The sequence below is a fragment of the Hemicordylus capensis genome, chromosome 3 (genome assembly GCF_027244095.1).
Source record: "Hemicordylus capensis ecotype Gifberg chromosome 3, rHemCap1.1.pri, whole genome shotgun sequence".
In the NCBI taxonomy this organism is placed as follows: domain Eukaryota; kingdom Metazoa; phylum Chordata; class Lepidosauria; order Squamata; family Cordylidae; genus Hemicordylus; species Hemicordylus capensis.
Window position 1 is genome coordinate 292,293,363 of NC_069659.1, and position 16,178 is coordinate 292,309,540.

General features: G+C 44.9%; 1 protein-coding gene across 21 annotated transcripts in view; it reads right to left on the reverse strand.

Annotated features, from left to right (window-relative positions):
* Window positions 1–16,178, reverse strand: part of KIF1A (kinesin family member 1A) — a 196,894-nt gene that overhangs the window by 110,811 nt on the left and 69,905 nt on the right. For all 21 annotated transcript variants that reach the window (XM_053304577.1, XM_053304578.1, XM_053304576.1 and 18 more), the window contains exons 4-12: window positions 12,578–12,757; window positions 8,973–9,038; window positions 7,991–8,169; window positions 6,762–6,873; window positions 4,462–4,539; window positions 3,905–3,970; window positions 2,584–2,601; window positions 1,891–1,966; window positions 653–731 (exon numbers count right to left, since the gene is read on the reverse strand). In XM_053304577.1, the coding sequence (XP_053160552.1) occupies window positions 653–731; window positions 1,891–1,966; window positions 2,584–2,601; window positions 3,905–3,970; window positions 4,462–4,539; window positions 6,762–6,873; window positions 7,991–8,169; window positions 8,973–9,038; window positions 12,578–12,757 (854 nt within the window). The remainder of the gene's footprint in view (window positions 1–652; window positions 732–1,890; window positions 1,967–2,583; window positions 2,602–3,904; window positions 3,971–4,461; window positions 4,540–6,761; window positions 6,874–7,990; window positions 8,170–8,972; window positions 9,039–12,577; window positions 12,758–16,178) is intronic.

Here is a 16,178-nt window from a genome sequence, read left to right on the forward strand (position 1 = left end):
CATTAAGAAGCCAAGGGGACAATCTGAATGCATAGGAACATATTTCTGAGTGGCACGGAGAGCTTCCTAGGGAAGGGGAGGACATCAAAAATTGCCCCTTCCCTGGTGCACCAGAGCACCTGGCTGGGGAGTGCTGCTAGCCTGCTCCTCTTGCCACACCGGTGCTTCCTTGCTCCGTATGTTAACCAACGTTTTCTGTGGAAGACTCTTGTGCCATATGAATATTCAGTGGAACCCACATTTTAAAAAATCACTGGTATTTCCCAAGCAGCTCAACTACAAATAAAATTCCAGTTTATCCACTAGCCAAACATTTTTGACGCCTTCCAGAATATTTTTTTTATAAAGGAGGTAATGCTGTAGAAAAGGCAGTGAATGACCTATTGTGCAAGGGTACATCAGCCCAGTAACACTGTGTGCAAGCAAGCTAAGCAGATGACATTACACAAGAGTGAGCCCATTGAACATAATGGGCTTGCTCATCTGTAACATCATTTGCAGAGTGTGTGTAATTTGCACAACTTGTGTGCACACAATGTTACTGGTCTGACATACCCTTGTATGGTATGTCAGCTGTGATCTAACTTCAAAAGGGCTCACTCTTTCCTCCCAGGTCCCCTTGAAAGTGAGAGAACCCTTCAATAGTTCCTACCTTAAGGTACTGAGGGTCTCATCATAATTGATATCAGCAGGGCTGAGAGCAGCAACCATAGCAGTCCGAGAGTTACCACCTATCCAGATAATACACACAATCAGTGGCTGATACAAGACATAAACCACACTTCCTAATAGGCTGCTTTCATCTTCTTTCTAACACTCTTCCTATATATTCTTTCTTTCATTCTTATGTCCACCATATCATTTGGTCCACAGGACATGAGCAGGCAGTGAAAAGCCCAGCCATCTCAAATATCATCATAGTCCTATCACTTATGCAACACTGCAATCTGGAGAAAGGCAGGGTACAGGCATGAATGGCTTGTTGTTGCAACGATTTGGGGTTATTCCTGTTTATAGGAGTGTTGTCCCTTTAGTAGTAGTAGTAGGAGGAGTTGTATTATGGACACCACAAATGGCGGCAGAGAGCAGCATAGCTGCAAAAACGCTAACTTGGAGCTCAGCCCAGAGCACTGATGAGCAGGCAACACATGCGGAGGGAGGATGGGAGTTATTTTTACTGCTCTTACCTCCCTCCAAAAGGGTTATTTTGTCTTCAGAAATATATCCCTGAGGGCTGGCATGACCTTCACAGACATATTTCTGAAGCCAAAAGGTCCTTCTGTGGGAGGAGAGAGCTGTGAAAACTGCTCTCCCTTCTCCCTCCAGGCACATTTGCCTGCTCAGTAGGGATGTACACGAACTGGTTCAGCAGTCCTTTTCTGGACTGCCAAACGGGTTCGGAGGTCTGACGTTCGGCCCGGTTTGGTGGTGGTGGGACCTTTAAGGAGCAGGGAGGGTGCCCATCCCCCGCACTGTGCCTCCCCTACTGACATTGTTGCCAAACCGGTGCTGCGGGGCTGCTGCGTACCTGCTTACAGCCCTGTTCAGCATCGTACTGGAAGTGGCCGGTACGACGCTGAATGGGGCTGCAAGGAGGTATGCAGCAGCCCTGCAGCACTGGTTTTAGCGCCAGCGCCAGTGGGGGAAATGCGGTGGGGGGGCACCCTCCCTGCTCCTTAAAAGTAACCCACCCCCACTGCCGAACCAGGCTGAACGCCAGTTTGTGCACATCCCTACTGCTTAGCAGCACTCTGGGCTGAGCTCAGAGACAGCACTTTTACTGTCATACTCAGAGGTCATACTTCTCTCTGCTGCCCTACTAACACAGCATAGACTATGAGCTTATGAGCTTACGCTTAGAACTAGGGTGAAATCAGCAGAAAGAAGTACCTAGATTTTCTCGGAGGAGCCAGGTAAGTACAGAATCCCGGTATGGAATAAAATCTGTCTTTTTCTTCTTTTTATTCTGCAAGGAGACAGAATACAGCAGTGGAGAACACACACTATATACAGATCCAGAGAGGATAATACATTAAGTCCCAATACCCAGCCAATGACAAGCAGCCCACATGTTCTGTAGGGTAATCTATAGCCTAAAAACCTAACTAAAATACAGATATTTCATAATGTTGTAAAAAATCCTCAAATAATAGCTATTGATCCATATGGAGGATCTTGAGGAAAAAACAGGTTGCATACAGTAATGGAGGAACTTCCTGCTCTGGACTAAGCATTGGGGCTGTTCAAACAACCATGCACGTGCGCGGGCAGGGGCTGGAAGGCAGGGTTCAACCTACCTTCCCCAAGACATCTGCTCGCAGGCACGCAAGCCATGCACCCACACAACCAGTGCTGCCGGGAGCAGAGTGGATAAATCTCCACACTGCTCTTGGTAGCACAGGTAAACGGAGGCTGGGATTCATTGTCTCAGCCTCCAAAGATGCCACAATGCACCACGGACAATGCGTTGGGAAATTCCCATAAGTGACGGTCTCTGTGTGCGGCCGGGCTGAAAGCAGCCTGGCTTGCACATGAGCAAGCCCAAGAATACAAGTCATCACCACCCCAAGTACAGATATTTACCTTATTTGGTCCTGAGTCCTGAAAACAAGTAATAGATATAGATTAGAATTCATGAGCATGTGCGATCAAAACAGATTTTTGAAAATGATTATTGAAAAGAAAATGGGACAGTACTCTAACTCCTCACAATCCAGAAATAATACCACATCCTGAGATGAAGGTCCTTTAGTCAAAGCCTATGCTGGAGCATATGACCATTGGTCCATTTAACTTAGTATTGTCTACACTGACTAGCAGCAGCTCTTCAGTGTTTCAGACAGGGGTATTTTCCAGCCCTGCCCAGATATGACAGGAATTGAACCTATGCTCAGGTATGGGAGCCTTTTTACTTCAAGGGGAGGAATCTTTTGGTCTCTCTGGCATCTAGTTTTCTATAGGTAGGGAATATTTTTATATGGAGGAGCACTCGGTCATGTGAGCACCTACCTGCAGTCTCAAGTGGCACATCCATGTACAGGTTTATCAGATCAATAAGAACTAGGTCTGGATTATGCAAAGACCAGAAGAAAAAAAGGGAACTGCTCATTTCCATTATATAAATATTTTAATATGGGTTACCATGTGGCTCTCCATTAACTCTGTTCACCAGGAGGTACTAATAATCAACGGAGCAGATACACACACACGCACATGCGCGCGCGCACACACACACACACACACACACACATATATACACACACATATAAAATCTTAGTACTAGTGTAAAAGCTCCTTGTCTTAGATCTAAACCATTTCTACTCTGAGCTGTTAGGGACTATGGCAATGAATGACAGCCACACAAACAATTTATTCTGCACAGATCCACTCTAGGTTTTATACCTTCCTGGGCTCAAGGTATCTACATCTAGTATGAATACTGTAGAATATTTTCAAACAAAACTGTTTTTAAAAATACAAGAAGTGAATAAAAGTGTCTGTCATTTTAAAAAAATTTTTAAACAAAACTGTCTGCTTCTCTTGATTTTTATAACACACTTTCAATGTTTAGGAACCCAAATGTATTGGAAATCTCCTCTTTTAATTCTCAGGTGCTTCTTGGCAAACATAGGAGCTGGGTAGAGGCTAATTAAACAATGAACTGCATATCTATAATTCCTTTGCATTAGCTGGAACACAGGGCATCAACCACAGTGCATAACTGATGCTTGGCAGCTCCATGTCTTTTTTGCTGGAGTGAAAGCAAATGCTTAGCTGAAACCTTTCCAAGAGACCAAATGCCTGAGCAATCTTCCCAGTGAAGCACTTCAGAGGGCATATTGGGAGCTCTAAGCAGACCAGCTGTAGGCAAACATTCCCACCCACTCACATCAATGGAGCTTACCATCTCAGCTAGAGCAGAAATCACCTTCCCCAGTGTGGTTAGCGATTTGTTGATGTTTGCTCCCTCCTGTGTGAATGAGACAATTCCAGTGTGTAGCAACCAATTCCAACAAAGACTTCTCACAAATATTGTTAACAGCTATACACATTTCACTTGATACTACAGCTATTATTCAGTACTCCTCTCTTATTCACTTTCATGACATGAACCCCTCAGTGATGGAAAGCTTTGCCCATTGCTTTCTCAACTCAAAATGAATGGGTAGTGTAGTGCCAATATGGGGTGGCAGTAAATAGCTGGCCAATAAGGAATTAACAGTAGAGTGAATGAAATAGAAAAGAATGGAATATGAGCAAGAGTTAATGGCAGAAGAAGGCTGGTGTACAAAGAGTAATCCCGACTGATACACTTTCTCGCACTTCAATTGGCTGGCAATGTACAGCTTTCCAGGAGACAATCTAATGCTATAGTGTCAGAGCTCAGGATGCCCAATAATACACACAACAAAGACACACATATAAGCAACTTCTATAGCTTAACTTGGTCCACTCTCTTACCTTCAGCCTTGTGCCTTTTGCTCCTGTGGAGTCAGCCCGTTCACTCCCTGCTAGATCCACTAAGCTGATTTTGCTGACCTAAAATAAGAAAACAAATGAGGAACATGGTGTTTGATGTTATCTGCCAACACATCTCTCTGGAACAAAACAAAATTTTCTCTATCACTCAAACATTATAAGGTATATCGTTTCTCCAACACAAAAATCGGTCTCTTGATCAGGAAAAAGAAAGACATGAAATGGCTTCACTCAGTAATGCAGCTCCCTCTGGGATGGTCCCAGTGTGTGATCTGAAAGCACATGACGCAACGACCACACAACAACCTTGTTGAAGCTAAGCAGGTCTGGGTCTGGTCAGCACCTAGATGGGAGACCACCTGGAAACCCTATGTTTCTTCAGTTCCGTGGAAGAAAAGTGGGGTTTTAATATTTATGCACATAATAACAAAGCTATACACTGTTGCCATACAGCTGAAAAGCAATGCACAACAGTTTGGCAGCAGCAGATCTGTTCAAATGGATGTGCTCAGCTTTGAACTGCTACAGGCACTCAAGGTTCTTAAATGTCCGGACCTTTGAGCATCTTAGCCAGAAGGACAGCTTTAATGTGCCCTCCTCACCGCATCAGACATTACCCATGCTAACTGGGCAAAGAGACAAATTTTAAAGTGATGGGTCTCTGATGTTTAGGAGAGGGATGTCTTGGTGACAACAGAGAGCAGGGATTTGTTTCAATTCTGGCACCAGTCCAGAGAACAGAACTTAAATTGACATTTCCAGCATTGTCCATAATGATTTTTATCTATTCTGACAAAAGTGCTGACAGCACTAGGCCATACAACTTCTACGGATTTTACTCTCTCTGTACCCTAACTCTCCAAACAAGTCAAAGTCAACAAATATGTGCAAAGGATGGACAAGTAAGTAACAGAGAGACTGAAGAATAACAGGTTCATCTTCTAAGAGATCTGTTAAAGTCATCTTCTCCTCACTTCCTGTACAATTATGTTATCCTTCCATCATCACATTAGCTCTATTTACATGTTATCTTAAACACACTTATAATCCGAGTACAGTCTCTCTGGGGGCAAAATTGTTTAATCTCAAGCCGGCAGGCTATCTGTATTATATTATTACCCGCAAATTCAGACGTGCATTGACATTAGCCCAAATTGATGCCCTTCCATCTGTCGTTTTAGAGGGCAGGTTCAAGGGCATCCCTTTCCCCTCCTGCCTCTGCCCTGCGGTTCTGGCCATGTGGAGACCAGTACACATTCAATTTTACATTGTGATTTTTTTAAGGAAGCCCGCTTGAGATTAATCTCCCCCTTATTGCCTAAGTTTTTAGGACACTCTGGTGATTTTTATTTGAAGTTTTTATTACTTAATCCAGATGAAAGAATTATTAATATAGTGGCCAGTTTCTGTTTTATAATCTGCAAAACTCGATCTGATCTTTAGCAGTGCATTTCATAAGTGGTTTATATAATTCTCTCTTCTTTTAAAATTTTATTTACATTATGCATTGTTTGTATTTCTTGTATATTGGTCTATGACCGTAATAAAGTTCTATTCTGTTCTGTTCCGAGTACAGTGAACACATGTACAGATCTGTACTTATGTACAGTTATTTACACATTATGTTAAACACATGTATAATCAGTACAGTTATGCACATACAGATCTACACTCCCATAAAGTTATTTGCACATTATGTTTGGCATAACATAATGCATGATAGCATGTTTGGCATGCTATCTGTATATCATAGATAGCAATCCCCTGCTATCTGAGTAAAGAGACACCTTTTAAAGTGCTGATTCTCTTATATTTAGCTGTGGGAGAGCAACTGGCCCTATCCAACCCCAGCACAGCATCCCTCCAGTGGCTGTTGCTGGTATCTGCCTTATGTTTCTTTTTAGACTGTGAGTCCTTTGCAGACAGGGGACCATTTTATTTATGTATTATTTATTTTTCTACGTAAACTGCTATGAGAACTTTGGTTGAAGAGCGGTAAATAAATATTTGTTGTAGTAGTTTGCTTGCTGTTTGCCCCTTGAATTTAAAGGACTCTTTACCCAGATTCACTTTTTAAATGAACATACAAAAACATGTACACATGTACAGACACCTGAACACATGTATAAAACGGTGTCTGAATAGAGCTATTGAATCAGACCATTTAGTTAAACAGTCATCTCTTAGCTGTGGCCAAAGGATTCACCACAGTTTGGCAGTCATAACAATTCCAACCCCTCATGCTGCCAGAAGGAACTCTGGTCTATGATAATCTCACCCACCTTCTCAGTAGTGATGTCAGTTTCTGCATCATGACGTTTCTGGGTGAAGATTATATTGAAGACTGCATGTGAGCGGCTGCTGGTTTCATTCATGTTGGTGGCAGCCACTGTCCTGTTGAACAAGAACAGCTGGAAAGTGTTAGTTGTTTTTTTTTCCTTTTCCCCAAGCCTGCCAGAAAGGGCCAATGCTATTGGAAAGCTTATCTCTAGGAACTCTATAGCTCCACAAGCTAACAAATGTCAAGACAGGCAACTCAAAATTTAGAGCCAACAGTACTCTGATGAGAAAGATGACCTTTGAAAACACTAGCACAATAGGACAACAAGAAGAGATCCTGACAAAGTGTCTGAAATAGCAGCTCAAAACACTAATACTAAAGTGCTTTTTCCCTAGCAGAAGACTAAAATTACATGCCCAGTTATTGGTACTCCACTACCAGAGTTTTAGGCATGCACTATGTACAAATTTTAATGTTATTCCCCAAATATTGTCACTCTTATTAATCAAATTAGAAAGGAGATGATCCACTCCCTAAGGAAGTTCTCAAACTAGAATGGAGATCCAGATTATAAATAGGGATGTGCACAGAACTGCAGTCCGGTACTGGGGTGGGGGTTCCTTTAAAGGTGGGGGGAGGGTGTACTTACCCCTCCTGCCGCTTTTCCCCTGCCGGCGTGTGCATTTTAAGAAGTCATGCACACGCATGTCACATCTCCGCGATGTGCGCACGCGCAAAAGGCTTTCTGAAGCCTTTTGCTGCCGAGAGGGGGAAGGGGCGGCAGGGAGGTACTGTGCCACCCCAAATGCTTCCTAAAATATGTGCACCGGCAGGGGGGAAACGGCGAGAGGGGTAAGTACACCCTCCCCCGCCCTTAAAGGAACCCCCCCCCCACTGCAGCGTCGAACCGCCAGATGTCGGACAGGTCCGGAGGCCTGTAGAATGGCCTCCGGACCGGTCCATGCGCATCACTAATTATAAATGATGTCAAGCAGACATGAGAAAATGTAGAAGTTGCAGAGGAAAAGAAGATGAAAGTGAAGAATATTAGGACTTCATCCCTACAATTCTCATAGCATCAGCCTGCCTTTGTGGCTCCAAAACTCCTTGATAAGCTCCCATATCATGAAGACAAACACATGTGTTTGGAAAGAAGAGCTATGTATAACAACTCAGATGCCTCATTCCACAGGAATATGGAATAGACCCTCTTGCAGTTTGTTCTTTTACCTGGCTTTATTCCCAGAGTCCATTAGATCCTGGATGTCATTATAGGATGTAACAGCTAGTTTCGAGAGATCCTCAACATATGGACCAAGGAGTGGGTGCTCTCTCACCCTCAGGTTCCCTTTATTCTTGGGGTTCAGGAGGTCACGGACACGTTCACAGTATATTTCCATGTAGCTCACCTGCGGGACAGAATATGTACACTATGAGAATGATGCAATGAAAAATTGGGTCCACTAGGACATCAGAAGCACAGGACAGGCCCTAGCATCTTGTGGGCACTCAGGAATGCATACATACTGCATTTTTGGAAGGGTGGTATAGAAATCAATCAATCAATCAATCAAATAAATAAGCATCCCTTCCGAAAAAAAAGGACATTGGCTACAGTTGAGGTATCTGCAACATAATATTACCCAGCAGTGCTTTAGCAGAAAAGATATTTTGGGAATTGGTCTACCAAGAAAGTCTCAAAATAAATCAATGGGATCTAACGACACAGTTACATTTTTCAGTGTTCAGTTTTCTCATCTACATCTTCTGTGTCTACACCCAGGTAGCAGACAGATGTGTGCTCCTCAAAACACAAACAGCTGTATATATGTGCAACAAGAAGTATCTGCAGGAGATGAAGCTATCAGAAACACTAAAAAGGATTTACAAAAGTGAGAAGTTTTGTGAACAGCACATGCTTATCACTTCTAAATTTTCAGCTAGAGAGGGTATGGAGGAGCTTTTAAGGACCTCTAGTTTAATACCAAAATCTGATTAGGGTAGCTGCAGCAATTAAACTCTGCAGCTAGTCTACCCTAAAATTTAATGCCATGCTAATCCAGAGCTTTTTTTTTAGTTAAAGCATTTTCCAGGAACAGTAGTTCTGCTTCTCCACAAGTAGATACTGCTTCCATTTATATTCAATAAGCCCATTTTAAATTCCTTCTAGCCCCTAGAAACCTATAGATTATGAACAAGTATCAGTTTGTACCTCCACTGAGTAGGACATGTTGTCATTTGTTGTGTCATTGATTCGGGAGAAGAGGTCCTCACACAGCTGCAGAACGTGACAAAGAAAGAGGAGTTATGTACATTTGAAACAATAGTACTATTTACTTAGAAGCTATTCCCAGAATCTGGCAGCCTCACAGATTTCTAACTGCTGTTGAACAAGTCACTGAGGTGTCAGCTGGGGCAGGGTGGATCTTCTCTATGGGCAAAGTGGGCAGCGCTCACCTTAAATTTCTCAGTCAGCCTTGTTGTCTCTGCCTCCATTTTGTGTGCCTACTGTCTCCCTCTGTTGTTCCCTGCTGCTCTTGCCTGTAGCCTGCAGCTGCTTTAAGAGTTCTGAGGTGGGCGACGGTAGCACCAACCTCAAAGAACAAATGAAAAGCCCCAGATCTTTAAAAATATTAATATTAATAAGGCAGGAGCCAATAAGCATGCTCACTTTTGTTTTGCAAAGTGGGTGGTTATAGGACCACCCTAAAAACCAATTAGAGACAGACTAGGCTGATTGACTCTTCAGGCAGCCAATCAGAGTGCCCAGAGGGTGGGAAAGTCTTTTCCTTTTAGAGCTGCTGCCCTGGTGACTTCAGAATGCATTTACTCTCCACAGAAGCAGCCTTTTGTAGCTGTTCTGTGTGTGTGCTTGTGTTTTGTTCCTGCCTTGTTAGATCCAAATCTACACACTAGTCCTGTTAAGCACTATAAAGCAACTGCTGTGTTCCATATTTCTCTGTATCTTCGCTGATGAGCAAATTAGATTTGTGTGCTTATGTGTGTGTTTGTATTTTGATCCCACTGGTTACCTACAAATCTACACTTTGCCAGTTATTGCTAAAGCACCTGCCTAGTCCTGGCTCCACCTCTGCAGCTGCCCACTATTGGCTTCCGCTCTCACTACCTGTGACTCCAACCATCACTTGCCCTGCTTAGCACCGTCGACACCCCTCATCCCAAGAACCATCAGCCACCACTGGACAGGTGGTAACTCAACATTGTGTGTTTCCATCCCTCCACCAAACAAATGGCCCCTGGAAGCTCTTGGGAGGGTACCAGGTAAGTCTGTTTTAATTGCACAGGTTATAGGCAAGGCTTCCGTGCATGCTGTACAGGTGCATCAGCTGATAAGAGGGAGACACAATAGGAAATATTTTGTTTAAGAGATACTTGTTGCAAGAGTTTAGAGCTACTATTGCTGGTTTTGCGCAGCTCTCGTTCTGTCTCCTGTGCTGACTGCTGGTCCAACTGGATGAGCAGTGACTGGAATGGACATTGCTCCACTGACCATGTAGACTGTGGCTGACTGGCACTTTGATTCAAAGTAGAAATTACCTGCAACGTATTCACATGGAAGCACCCTAAGAGATAGTCTTAGAACTCCATTCCTGTGGACCAACAAGGGAACTGCAGAAGTGCACTCACAGATTCAAGTGGAGAAAAGATTTACAATCCCACCCACACATCTAATACTTTTTATTTGGAAAGGGTTAGCAGTTTGCAATATCACTGAATCATCATCCAAGTAAAGTAGTCAGACAGTGCCTCTTGCAGTGTCTTACAGGATGCTGGGATGCAAGTCTTGGGTTTGTACATAGCTATATGTGATCCAAATAATTTTAAGTGACTGGATCCAATCCTCTTTTCTTTTTTTTAAAGTGGAGATTGAGGTTGTCAGAACATGTTGGGTTTCAAATATTAGCAGTTAGGATTATTTGTTGCCCAAATACAATGGAAAAGTTTCCTAAAATATATGTATTTGGGGCAAGGGTTCTGTTTTGAATGCGGGGGGGAGTCATTTTGGAAATTAAAGACTTTCCATAAATTCCAGTACAATCTCCTATATTAGGATGACTCTAATATAATTTATACAAGGATGGTACCATAGCTCAGTGGTAGAGCATGGGCTTTGTATGCAGAAGGTCCTAGGTTCAATCCTTGGCATCTCTAGACAGGACTGGAGACCCATCTGAAACCACAGAGAGAGATTGCCAGCCAGTGTAAATTATGAACTAGATGGACCATTAAACTGATTCAGGATCACAGTATCTGAATCACAAATAAAACATTTTCAAAATAATCATGAACATCATGAACAATGACCCACAACATCTTGGAAGATGCCACTAGTGGCATTGTAACACCCCAAAGCCAATTTTTATGACATGGAAGTGTAAGACAATAGATCTGGGAAATTTGGAGAACCTGGACCATTTGCTATCCTTCCTTAACTATGTCAAGAACATTCTGGCTCACATATTGCACAGGAATCCATCCATTGAAGAGAGAGGCAAGCACACTGCTTGTGAGCCACTCTACAGCCCGCCTGTGCTGCTTACAAGGATGGGGTGGTTCCATGCTTACTAAGCCGTGCATCATCACACGTGCGACACTACAGTACTCCCATTGGGAATAATGGGAATAGTGTTGCAAGTGTGATGATGCAGGCACAGAGACGGGGCCTAACTATAATAGGGCAAGGGGAGACAGTTCTGGGAGCCCACTGCCTTGGGGGGGGGGGCCCAGAGGCAAGTCACATGACTGATTCCCCCGCCCGGGCTTCCTTCAGTTGTAGTCATCCTCTGAAATCCCAACCCCTGCTAACTTGGCAAAGAGGCACCTTTTAACGTGGTGATTCTCTTTATTCATCAGGGGAAGAGTAACTGGCCCTCTCCACCCCCAGCACAGTACTTCCAGTGACTGTTGCTGGTGTCTATCTCATGTTTCTTTTTATAGTGTGAGCCCTTTGGGGACAGAGAGACATCTTATTTGTTTATTATTTCTCTGTGTAAACCGCCCTGAGCCATTTTTGGAAGAGCGGTATAGAAATCGAATGAATGAATGAAATTGATGTGAGTGTTAAGACCTGGAGCTACCAGAACAGCATGTCTTTCTCTAGTACCATCATCCACAATTTACAAACCCTTTTAAAAAATAATTTAGGATGATGTTCTATTGTGGCACATAGGTGTGAGATAGATAGATAGATAGATAGATAGATAGATAGATAGATAGATAGATAGATAGACAGACATCTATGTGCCACAATATATAAATTTTACTATGCTTTTTGTTATCACTATTCAGCCTCATTTAAGATTTCTTTACTTCAGGAGCTGAGCTTCAGTGAGGGAGGGGGCCCATTTTAAAATCTTGTCTCTGGGCCCACTCCAACCTTGCTACATTCCTGCACAGAGATGCTCTGCCCTTGCAAGCAGAGTGGGCATGCCTTTTTCTTCAGTGGATGGATTTCTGCAGGGTACGCAAGTCATCCTCTGTAAATGCACAAGAACCTCTTTACATTTTGGTTCCTGGAAATACTGTTTTTTCAAGACACGAAGTCACAGTTAAAGCCAAAGAAATATTGGTGTTGAATCTAACTCACCTCCCAGCAGATGGCACCACATCCTTCCCTTCAGCCAACAAGCAGTGGACTTGAAAGTGCATTGTCACTCCCTATCATAACTGTGTCACACACTTCCTGTCTTCCAGATAGTGGTTATACTCACACCCCTGGTTCCCAAATTGTGCCCTCTCTTTCATCCCAAACCCTTCTTGGGCCTGCTTGTTTGCTGCCAGCTGCATCACAGTTACCTGAGGGATGATGCCTTGCTGGTCCTTCTCCTGTTTGCCCATCATAGTATAGGACTTGCCAGCCCCAGTCTGGCCATAGGCAAAGATGCAGACATTATAGCCTTCAAAAGCATGCTGCAGCATCTCCTCTCCAATGTCCCGATAGACCTGCTTTTGAGAGGCATAGTTGATGTCTTCAGGCTATTCAAAAAAAGAAAAATGGAGAACAAGTTGAAGAGGTTGGGAGAAGAGAGGAAATAAGCCTTTCCCCCTTTTCATGATGTGTTTTACTAGGAACAGATCTGTAACCTAATGGAATGGGGATGGGGCTGTAACTCAGTTGCAGGTCATCTGCTTAGCATGCAGAAAGTACCAAGTTCAATCCCTGGCAGCTCCAGACAGAACTAGGGAAGAACCCTGCTTGGAGCCCTAGAAAGCAGCTGCCAGACAGAGCAGACAATACAGAGCTAGATGGACTCATGGCCTGATTCAGCAGATGGCAGTTTCCTGTATTCCTAATTATTGTGAAGCACAGTTGGATCGGAATTTCTCAGTAACTCTTAGAACTGATTTACAGAGAACTCAGCTCCCAATACAATTTCCACTTTTATCTTTCAGTCAGAGACGGAGCCACCACTGGGCGACCAGGTTCAAAGAACCAGGACATGGCCCCTGAGGGGCTGTGCCTCGCGGCAGACACGGGGGGGGGCTGGTTTAGCTCCCAAGTGGGGCCACACGGCCCCGTTCAGGAGTTAAATGGCCATCGCTGCGTTCGCAGTGTGGCCAGGAGCGGATCTTCCCTGCCTTAAAGGCAGGGAGAGCCGCTTCTGGCCACGCAGTGAACACAGTGCTGGCCCCGATCTAGCTCCCAAATGCGGCTGCACTGGCCTGAATCTAACTGAATGAATCTAACCCAATCTCCCGAATGCAGCGCTGGCCTGATTCTAACTCCTAACTCTGCGCAGCCCTGTTTGGAAGCCAGACCACGCCCCTCTGTCTGACGTCAGATGCGGGGTATGGCTAACCCCCCATGTCTGACGTCAGACGTAGGGGTTAGGGATGTGCCCGAATAGGCTTCAGCACCGGCGGGGGTACTACTTTAAGGGTGGGGGAGGGTGTACTCACCCCCCCCGCCGCGTTTCCCCCGCCGGCGCTCTCCAAATTTCAAGCCCCTCAGGGTGGCAGCATTCCTCCCTGCCGCCCCGTTCCCCCGTCGGCCGGAAGTGGCCGGAAGTCACGAGCGCGCGGGCGCCCGTTGTGCGTGTGCACGCACGGCAGGCGGGCAGGCGCACGCGTGCTCGCGACTTCCAGCCACTTCCAGCCGACGGGGGGAATGGGGCAGCAGGGAGGAATGCTGCCGCCCCGAGGGGCTTGAAATTTGGAGAGCACCGGCAGGGGAAATGCGGCGGGGGTGGGTGGGTACACCCTCCCCCGCCCTTAAAGTAGTACCCCCGCCGGTGCCGAAGCACCGAATCCTGCCCCAGCGCCGAAACGTTTCAGAGGCCTTTACAATGGCCTCCGAAACGTTTCGAGCACAAGCCTAGTAGGGGGTGGGGCAAGCGAGGCTGCGGCGGTGGCTAGACACAGGCCGCCACTGGTCTGGCTCCACTATTGCTTTCAATGACTCAGCAGTGACTTTCCATCAGATAATGGTGGAGAGATGAAGTCTCTGTTCCCACTGTTTTTTTCCATTACTAACTAAGAATGTTATAACGTTATGCTGCACTCCTCTACTGCATGATACTTGAGGGCAGTTTGGGTTGTCAGCTTCCTTCCAAGTGGCTGGTGGTGCTGTACTTTGGGCTCCTTCTCATGATCCTAATCAGGGTAGGAGAAGCACCCAGCCAAGGTAGAAGAGTCAGACACACTTCCAATCGGTGGTTATGTAAACCCAAACTACAAGGTAGGAGGCAGAAGGAGTGCTCTTGTGAGAGGCAGGAGCTGAGTTGGAGGGGTGTACCTAGGGTTACCAATGGTCCTTTGTGAGCAGGGACATCCCTTATTTCAGCCCAAACTGCCTGTCTCTTAAAGGATGCCATTTGTCCCTTATTTTCAGCTAATGGGAAAAACTTATGACTCAGATCAAACAAGTTATTTTCACTAACAAAATAATTAATGAGCTCCAACTCCTTTCCCTTCTCCCTCCCTACCAGAGTCCTCTGTGGTTCTGGAGGCTTTTCAGACAGCAGGCTTTACCGCAGGTTTACCATGAAGCTTTACTGCAAGTTCGGGGCATAACTGATACTCTGACGCAAAAAGAGGATTTTTTTTTTACCCCAGACATAAATTGGGCTAGGTTCCAATACAGAGGGGGAAACCCAAATTGTGTGCGAAGTGCTCTCTGAAATATCACACAGACTTCTGGGTAAATCTGGCCAATATGTGAACACATGGCCACCTTCCCAAAGTAGAGTCGCAGTAAAGTCACCATCTGAAAAAGCTCCTGGTGGGCTTTAGGCTCAGGATTGCCAACAGTTCCATATTGGGGACATTAACAAAAACATTAGAATCAACAGCCATCAACGACTGGCTGACTTCGCATTATCCAGGTATTGAGATCATGAAAACCATGCAAGAGATGACTACTAGAGATATTACTCATGTGTGAAGCCTATTTTTACTGGCTAACAACGCTTCTCTTTCTAGAAAACAAAATTATATTACACCCAGTTTGGCAAGGTGATATCAATAAGCAGAAGAGAAGCAATCTAAGTTGTAACTTATAGCATAGTTTAAGTTGAAAGTGGAACACATGCAGCAAGCGGGCTCACAATTACTCCCACATACTCCCTGCCTCGTGTCCCTTATTTGGGCTGCTGAATGTTGGCAACCCTAGTGCACCCTACCCAGACACTCTCTCCAGCATTTTACCAAGAGTGGACAAAAAGTCGTTTGACCCAGCTCCCACCTCCCCCGTGGTCCCTCTCCCCACCTCCTATCTTGTTGTTTGGGTTTATGCAATCAATGAGAGGGAGTACGCCTGGCTCTTCTACTTTGGCTGGGCAGTTCTATCTTGATTAGGATCATGAGAACAAGCCTTTTATGTCTTCCAAAGCTGGGAGGAAACTGTTTAGTATATCCTTGCCCTGCTGGAAGGCTGCACATGTTCAAAGCATCTGCCTAGCTCCAGCATCCTACCAGGTGTTTGAGGAATCCATACCTACCAGCATGGCGGCCACTTAATCTGCATAGAGGACACGGCCCTCTAGCCAGCCATTTGTATGAAAAAGTCCATCTCATTGTGCAACTATTTTCATCACAAAGCACAAAAGGAGGGATTGCAGTGGCTTTTTGAATATTTTTGGAACCAGATGGTTCACACAAATTTCTTATTACATGGAATAGTCTCCAGGGGGTTGGATTGGCATGGAGACCACCACTCTACAGTTTGCATGACTCAGGCCTGAGAAATACACCATGCAGTGGAGGGGTGTGTAGTCTGATCATGGCAACTTTTTAGCAGGAGAGGAATATCTAATCAGTGCCACTCGTAGATCAAGGCACAACAATATGGGAATGGCTGGAAGACGAGAACCTAACTAGGGATGTGCATGGAACCAGTTCAGAGGCCCTTTATGGGCCTCTGAACCATGCCCAGCATGCGCAGGTGCATTGGATACTT